This window comes from Panthera pardus, unplaced genomic scaffold (assembly GCF_024362965.1).
Source record: "Panthera pardus isolate Hobbes unplaced genomic scaffold, ASM2436296v1 HiC_scaffold_18, whole genome shotgun sequence".
Classification (NCBI taxonomy): Eukaryota; Metazoa; Chordata; class Mammalia; order Carnivora; family Felidae; genus Panthera; species Panthera pardus.
In genome coordinates this window covers 34,805,727-34,814,384 of record NW_026526743.1, presented here as the reverse complement: position 1 = coordinate 34,814,384, position 8,658 = coordinate 34,805,727, and the positions used below count along the sequence as shown (strand labels likewise).

Sequence of the window (8,658 nt, the reverse complement as noted above, 5' to 3'; positions counted from 1 at the left end):
GCCTCGGGGCGGGGCCTGGAGGGGCGGGGTCCGGCGGGACTCGGGCGAGACTCTACCACCGACACCACGCTGCCTGCCGGATTGCAGCGCCTGGACCGCTACCTGGAGCCTCCCGGAACCCCACCCCCCAGCCTTCGTGTGCCCATTTCACAGATCGCTCTGGGCCCTGACCTCTCTGTCCGTTGCTCTGTCTGCAGCCATCCGCGACCAGACCTCCCAGCCACGGACGGCCCCTGGGTCAGCGGTCAGTGCCCTAGATCCAACGGAGATGGGATCAGAGGTCCGGGAGCGCCCTCCTCAAGCGGGTCCAAAGGCCGAGCTCCAGGGACCCGTCCCCTAAGAGCAAGCTGAGCAGTCAGTGGCGGGTCAGTTCCAGAAGATCAGAGGGTCTAGGAGGCCTCTCTTCTCAGGTGGTGGCGTCGGGCCCCCGGTCGGGCCGCTGGAGCCTCCTTCCCCTGAGGCCAAACAGGTTGGTCGGAAGAGAGCGCCCTCCCTGGGTCGGCTGAGGAGTGCCGACCGGGTAACTGGAGAGCCACCTCGCACGCCTGACTGTCCGACCCAGCCTGGCCGCGGGGTCCCCAGCAGGGGGCGGCCTCGCTCCGCGCCGCCCGCTCCTCCCGCAGCCGCCGCCGCCCCGGCTGCCGCTCCTCCCCCGGCCCCGCCTCCCTGGCCCCCGCGCCGCCCGCCTGTCCGCCGGTCTCTGCAAGGCCGTCGGTCCGTTCGCCCGCCCTCCCGGCGCTCCTCCGCCCTGGCCCCGCTATCTCGGCCGCGCACGTCGCTTCCTCGGTCCCGGCCACCGCTAGCTGGTTCCCCGCCCCCGGGCCGGCCGCCGCCGCCGCTACTCGAGGCCGGGGATTGGCAGTGCGCGTAGGCCGCGCCGCCGCCGCTGGAGCCGGAATAAAGGGGCAGCCGAGAGAGCAGCCGGACGCCACTCGCCCCGCGCCTGACCCCGCGGGCGGCCTGGAGCAGGTGAGCAGCCGGGGCGCCTGGGGCTGCGTCTGGGGGCTACTCCCGTGCCCGCCGCACCCCTTTCCCAGCCAGTCCGCCCGCCCCCCCCCCCCCTACTTCCCCCCCACCTCCGGCCCGACCCGGCGGCCTCCTGGGCCTCTGGGCGCGTTGCTACTAACCGGGCCCAGTCTGCGGCCCTGGGGCCTTCCTCGGGCTCAATCGCCCTCGGGGCCGGCGCTCTGGCCGTAGCGGCCTGGCCATTCTCAGTGAGGGCTGACAGGAGGCAGCCCAGCTGGGCGGGTAGCAGTGCCCGCGGTGGGGAGGTGATCGCCTTTCATTCGGTTTCCCAGGGAGGAGGAAGGGCTGGCTTGGGACGCAGGTGGGGGCCTCCCTTTGCCTCCTTTACACTCGTCTCTCTGCGGAATTATCAGGCCTCCGCGCTGTACCTTCCTGGAAAGGGCAGGGGTGGGCAGTGCAGCTGGGGGCCCAGGACCGGGGATCCTGGTTCTGGCAGCCATTCATAACGGAAAAAAAAGAAAAATCATCTGGGTTGGCGCATCCGGACCTAGACTGCGCTCAAAGTAGTCCCACTCCCCACTTTCCTGGGGGAGGCTTCCTACCTGCTTGCTCATGCAACCTGCTGCTTCGACCCGGAGCAGTGACTCCTTTCCTTCTTTCCTTCCCGGAAGATGCTGTGGATGACAGTTTTTCCCCCGATTCTTATGTTTCTTTGGCAGAACAGTTAGAAGCAGGGCTGGCCTGTGAAGGCATCCCCCCCCTCCGCCCTCTTTTTTTTTTTTTTTTTTTTTTTTTTCTTTCCCTCAGGAGAAAACTTAGAAACTTTTTGATGTTTGAGGCAGAGGAGCTGGAAACCTGAAAGTGGGTTGCCTGTAATTCTAAAAGTTCTTCCCTCTCACTGTTGTTACCTTATGCTGCCACAAAGTGGTGAGTTAGAGATTTGCCTGGGCTGGGTGGTCTTTACCTTCCATTGATAACCCAAAATGTTATGGACTTGGAGCAAGGGAACAGGGCTGTCTCTGGAAAGGTTGCCTTTTCCAGGTTGTCCTGGAGAGAGGAGAAATGCTCTGTGGTTAGCATGCTACTTCCCACATTGTAGAGGCAAACTTTTAATTGCTTACCTTTTCCTCTAGGCCTTCCTCAGATTCAGAGGATTCAGGAGTTTTTGGTGCTCAGGCAGATAACTAGAGTGGGGGCATGTTCTGCTGTGGAGACCTCCAGGCTGGGTGGGTCTACAGCCCTATCATCTACCCCCCATCTTACAGTGGCTAAGGTCTCTGCCAGGCCGACCAGACTGTTGTATGGAGAAAGAACAGGCATATCGTCAGGATAGAGGGCCTGGGGAATACTTGAGAGGGATGTGGTTCAGTCCCTCACAAAAGAAGGTTTTTGAGATGCTCTTCGGTTCCTGTAGCTGTTTTAAATAGTGACTGTGAGGCTGTTTGCTGTTGGGCCCTCAGATCTGGGAGGCCTGGTTCTCTGTTCTGGCAGGCTATTATCCTGAGCACCAATGTCCTGGGTTGAGATTGAGGGCTCTCAGGAGCTGGAAGGCCTCAGGGAGTCCTGCACCAGTGCGTCTCTGCTTTTATCTAATATATTGGGCTTCCAAGTAAGAATCTATTTGCAAAAAAAAAAAAAAAAAAAAGGAAGAAAGAAGAAAAAAAGAAAAAGTTATGCTGCTAAAATCATTTTGGCTTAACGGGTCAGTCTTCCCCTCCCTCTTCTTTGGAGCATGAGCAGAATTTATGACTTCTTGTATTATGGGAAGATCATCCCAGCCCCTTATCTGTGAGACAGCTGACTGAAGAGGGCTGGTCATAGGCTGGGGAGCTGGGAGGCTCTCTGCTGGAGGAGCTGAGCTGCCAGCAGACTTCTGTGGACTTGTGTGAAGAGAGCACATCTTCCAGCCCTGAACCTCTATCCCTTCCCTGATGTGGCAATGGTATGGCAAGTGCAGGCAGAACAGGGAGAGGGCCCAGGGACCAGCTGTGTATCTCTGCCTTGAGCTCACGATTTTTCTCTTCTCTACAGAACCAATCATCGGGGAAGGGCAGAGCCTTTCTGGCATTGCTGGCATCCTGCCTCGAAGAGCCCCCTGTCCTGCAGGCAGAGCCTTGTAATCTATCTTGGTTAATGACTTGGGCGGTCTGACCAGTCCCTCTTCCGTGCCTTGTCTGAGGTTTTTGTCCATACCTGATCCCAGGCAGCTTCTGTCTGGGTTGGATCACCTTAAGTGGGAAACTGAAGCCATTACTCTCCAAACCCTGTTTCATCCTCCCAAGCATGTCGGAAAGCTGGCAGCAGCCACCACAGACGCAGCCACAGCAGCCTCAGCCACCACAGCCTCAGCACCATGCAGAACCGCCGCCGGCCCTGGCTGAGCACGCGCTGCCCCCAGGCTCAGCTGAGAACCCCCTGGGCTGTGCTGTCTATGGCATCCTCCTGCAGCCCGACCCGGGCCTCCAGCCCCCGCAGCACGCGCCCCTGCAGGCAGCCGGTGAGCCGGGCCCCAAGTGCGGTGTGTGCGGTCACGACCTGGCACACCTGTCCAGCCCGCATGAGCACCAGTGCCTGGCGGGCCACGACCGCTCGTTTCAGTGCACGCAGTGCCTCAAGATTTTCCATCAGGCTACCGACCTGCTGGAACATCAGTGCGTGCAGGCCGAACAGAAGCCTTTTGTCTGTGGCGTCTGCAAGATGGGCTTCTCGCTGCTCACCTCGCTGGCACAGCACCACAGCGCACACAGCGGCACCGGTGGCCTCGTGAAATGTTCCATCTGCGAGAAGACCTACAAGCCCGCCGAGGCCGCTGAGCCCGCAGCCACCGCTGCGTCGGCGCTGCCCCCGGCAGCCGCGCCGCCCACCGTGGCTCCCGCCGAACAGGCCGACAAGCCCTACAGCTGCTCCATCTGCCAGAAGCCCTTCAAGCACCTGTCGGAGCTGTCGCGGCACGAGCGAATCCACACGGGCGAGAAGCCGTACAAGTGCACGCTGTGCGACAAGAGCTTCAGCCAGTCGTCCCACCTGGTGCACCACAAGCGCACGCACAGCTCCGAGCGGCCCTACAAGTGCGCGGTGTGCGAGAAGACCTTCAAGCACCGCTCCCACCTGGTGCGCCACATGTACGCGCACTCGGGCGAGCACCACCTGTTCCGCTGCAACGTGTGCGAGCTGCACTTCAAGGAGTCCTCCGAGCTGCTGCAGCACCCGTGCACGCCGAGCGGGGAGCGGCCCTTCCGCTGTGGCGAGTGCCAGAAGGCCTTCAAGCGGCCGTCGGACCTGCGGCAGCACGAGCGCACGCACAGCGCGGAGCGTCCCTTCAAGTGCGATCTGTGCCCGATGGGCTTCAAGCAGCAGTACGCGCTCATGCGGCACCGGCGCACACACAAGACCGAGGAGCCCTTCAAGTGCGGCCTGTGCGAGAAGGGCTTCGGGCAGCCCAGCCACCTGCTCTACCACCAGCACGTGCACACCCTCGAGACCCTCTTCAAGTGCCCCGTGTGCCAGAAGGGCTTCGACCAGTCGGCCGAGCTGCTGCGGCACAAGTGCCTGCCGGGCGCGGCCGAGCGGCCCTTCAAGTGCCCCGTGTGCAACAAGGCTTATAAGCGGGCGTCGGCCCTGCAGAAGCACCAGCTGGCCCACTGCTCGGCAGCCGAGAAGCCTCTGCGCTGCACCCTGTGCGAGCGCCGCTTCTTCTCATCCTCGGAGTTCGTGCAGCACCGCTGCGACCCAGCCCGCGAGAAGCCACTCAAGTGCCCGGACTGCGAGAAGCGCTTCAAGTACGCGTCAGACCTGCAGCGGCACCGGCGGGTGCACACGGGAGAGAAGCCCTACAAGTGCCCCAATTGTGATAAGGCCTTCAAGCAGCGGGAGCATCTCAACAAGCACCAGGGTGTGCACGCCCGCGAGCAGCAGTTCAAGTGTGTGTGGTGCGGCGAGCGCTTCCTGGACGTGGCCCTACTGCAGGAGCACAGCGCTCAGCACAGCGCGGCGGCTGCGGCTGCGGAGGGCGCCTACCAGGTAGCCGCCTGCCTGCCCTGAGTGCGCGCCTTGGCCCCCATCCTGTCCCCGCCCAGACTCCTCGCATTGAGCCCTCTACCTGGCCCGTGGTCTGAGGCCCTGGGCCTTGAGTGACCCTGAGGACAGATGGCACTGGGCAGCCAGGGGGTGGGGGTGGGGGAGTGGGGACCTGGAAGTGGGGGAGCCAGATTGCTGGGGCTGGTCCTGATCCCACAAACCTCTTTCCCATTACAAGATTCCTTTTCTTGAGAGCCATCGGCCTCTCTTGTCTCTGGCGGCCTGGAACCAGGCTGGAAATCAAGTGGCCTGTCTCTACCCTGCGGAGGGATTGGTGCCAGCCCAACCTTCCCAAACTTTTCAGCCTAATTAGAAACCAGATAGTTTCTAGGAAGGAGGATGGCCATCGTAGGGCCTGGGAGAAGGGCCAGACCCCACAGGTGGGTTGGATGTAGGGCATCCTCCTTCAAGTTGCTGTTTGAGGGAGAAGGCCAGCTTTGTGATATGGTCCTGGGGACCAGGAGGTGAGCCACAGGCCTGTCGGTCTGCTCCAGCTAGGGGTGATGTGCCCTTCTGGTTTCTGATCGTGAGACATAACAGGAGGGCTGCACGTCTGTGAGCTGGGTATGCCTGGAGAGAACTGGCCCAGCCCAAAGGGAGGAGGCAGAGAAGTTCTCCTGTGACACATTCAGCCAGGGACAGTGCCATCCACAGGGAAAGGAGGAAAGGCAGCTTTTGTGCTGAGGGCTAATCCTGCTGTTCGAGAAGTGCCCCTTCCTACCTTTGCAGCATAGTTCCAAGCTCTGGGGAATGTGTTCTCGGCCAGACAGGACCGCTGATGTGAAAGAAGGGGATCGTTAGACCACCTTGGTGCCTGGGAGGAAGCAGGGCCAAGTGCATGATCTTACCAGTGGATGCAGACAAGTGTCCTCCCCCTTGAAGGTGTGAACCAAAGTGTCAAGGGCATGGCCCCAATCAGCTTGCCTTTGCTCTGCTTCTGGGCCAAGACCAGGCCTGGGCACCAAGGGTGGGGGAGGTGAAAGGACTCTGATCCCACAGTGCTCTCCCAGCCCGTGGGCACCCTCCCCATCAGTCTGGCTGTTGGCCTGGACCCCAGGGGTCTTGCACTGCCAAGATGCCCTGGACAACATCCAGTGACTTCCAAGGCCAGAGCATTCCCTCCTGGGGTCCCTCTAGGTCTCTGGCTGACCACCAGGGCTCATGGAGTCAAGGGTGTCTGGGGCAATAGGGAGCAGGCTGGGGAAGAGGGTTAAGGGAACCAGTAGGTGGCTGGAGTCGACTGAGATCGCTGGCCAGCGATCTCCTCCCCTCCTTGGGAAGCCCAGAGGACTTTTATTATCAAAATGATTCTTTTGAACCCGGCTGTGCCCCTGTGCTCTACCAGCCTTCCTCCTTGGGTGTGGGTCTTGAAAGACTTTAATCAGTGCTTGCGCCAAGGGCCCAGAGGAGCAGAGAGGCCCCCTTGTCTCACTGTCACCTTGAGAAGGCTGAAGAGCCCACATCTGCCTCTTCTATGAGACTGGGCTCCCTTCCTGTGCCTGCGGAGAGGGGCTGGTCCTTCCCCTCGGTGCTGGCTCTCCGTCACAATGCCTCAAAAGACATGGAACCCAGGCCAACCATAGGCCCAACTGCTCATTTTCCCCCCTTTCCTTTTGCTTTCTAAAAGCAGTTGTTATACTGTTCATAACATTGTATAGTTTAATTTCATGTCATTTTGGATCTTCTATTAAAATGTGAAAATTTGGATTTTTAAAAAGAATGACTCCATTTTAGATAGCCCCTTTTGATGTTAATATATAGTGAGTCCAATGTATGCTTTAGAAGTAAAGACATTGACCATCACAGACCAAAGCACTGCTTATTCTGGTCATTCTTCCACTGGGGGATGATGGGGCATGGAGAGGGAGAGAGAGTTGTGCAGGCCTGGGTGGTAGGCTTGGGGCTGCACATAAGGCTGGGTTTGAATCCCAAGTTTTGAATGCTCTGGTCACACAGCTTTGGGCAAGTCACTACACCTCTTTGGGACTCAGTTGCTGCATCTGCAAAATAGGGAGGTAACCCTTGCCTTGCTCAGTTGCTGTGAGAATTAAAGGGCCTCACGTGTGGAGGCCCTGGTGGGCAAGCCGTGAAGGTGCTCACCAGGGCCCCAGGGAATAGGCCTGCAGCCTCTTGGCCTCCCCAGGGGTCTAACTGCAGCTCCTGCAAAGGGAGCTGGGCTGTGAGGGACGGGCAGCTTGTGGATGGTCAGAAGCCAGGAACCTGGCCTCGGAAGCATGAGCGTATGAGCGCTTGCTCAGCCCCAGGGGAGAACCAGGGCTTGCCTGGGGCAGCAGTGGCCCCAGGCAGATGCCCTGCCCCAGAGGGTTGCCTGCTCTCACCCTTCTTGTACTCACCCTGTCACATGGCCATCTGCATGTCCATGTCCCCTCTCGGCCTTCCAACCCACCTTCTGTTCCCCTGCCCCAGTGTCCCAGTGGGCCAGCTGTGACTTGGCTCCTTCCGTTTCTCAAGGGCAGGGGTAGAAGGGAGAGAGGGAGAAAGCCTGCCCAGGTCTGGGCATCTGAGAGCCAGTGGAGGGTGGCTAGCTGGGTGGCCAGACACCCTGCCCTGGAGGTAGGGGTGGTGAGGGCACAAAGTCAAGAGGACAAGGAGCTGCCCGGGCCACAGGGGGCTCAAAACTGTGTGCAGAAGTCTTAGTAGAAAGGCCAAGAGGAACCTCAGATGTGACCCAGAACTAACACTCCCCTTGTCCCCTCTTTGTGTGCCCATGGGAGGACCTCCCTTGAGGAGCCATGTGGCCCTTCCTGCAGGTGTCCACCTGTCAGCAAGAGGACACCCAGGCCCCTTGTCTCTGTGCCAGGTTTGAAGCCTAGTGTCCTTTCTAGCTGAGTGACCTTAGGCAAAACCCACCCACGTTGCAGAGACTCCTGGAAAGCACTGGCATGTGTTTGGTGCTTAATAGCTTCAGGTTGCCCTTCCTGAATGGAGTGGTCTTCATGTGCCTTGGGGCAGGAGGAAACCTGGCTGGCTATAGCTGAGCTCATGTGGGGCCTATGATGACGTTCTCTTCTTCTGTCCCCACCCCCACCTCTTCACACAAAACAGCCGGTCTCCTAAGGCTCCCACCTGGCCCTCAGCCTCAGGGCTCCACCCTGTGTCAAAACCAGGGCATTGAATGGAGCCTGGGAGCCTGGATGTATGTCCAGGTTCAAGTCCTAGTCTTTTGATAAAAAGTGACCCCAGGCGTTTGTTGACTGCCCCTCCTGGGGCCCCAAATCCCCATCTGAAACAGAGGTCTTGACTCTGATCTCTGAGGGTCCTTGGAGATCTGACACTCTGATTCTGGGAAGGTGATAGAATCAACCCGTGTCCTCTTTTCCTCTGCCTGCCTCTCCTGGCCTCCAGCCTGCTGTCCTGCTGCCTCAGTCTGGCTTCAGTCATAAGTGACAGAGACAGGATAGACTGGCGTAAGCAACTGCCCACTGCAGCTGACCGCACCTCCCACCTACTTGCCCAGGAGCCCCACAGCCTCCTGTGTCCCACAGCTGATGTGAGCCTCCCTCTTGTAGAGCATACCGTTTTCGGGAGGGCACTCCAGACATTGTGACTAGGGGTGTGAGCTAACACTACCTCCTTTAGTCTCTGGGCAGTCAT

General features: G+C 59.7%; 1 protein-coding gene across 1 annotated transcript; it reads left to right on the top strand.

Moving 5' to 3' along the window:
- The first annotated feature begins 578 nt into the window (after positions 1-578).
- Positions 579-6,855, top strand: ZNF319 (zinc finger protein 319). The gene is made up of 2 exons (XM_053906170.1): positions 579-969; positions 2,998-6,855. Exon 2 carries the CDS (start codon positions 3,250-3,252, stop codon positions 5,005-5,007), a length of 1,758 nt encoding a protein of 585 aa, XP_053762145.1. The 5' UTR covers positions 579-969; positions 2,998-3,249; the 3' UTR covers positions 5,008-6,855.
- The last annotated feature ends 1,803 nt before the right edge of the window (positions 6,856-8,658 follow it).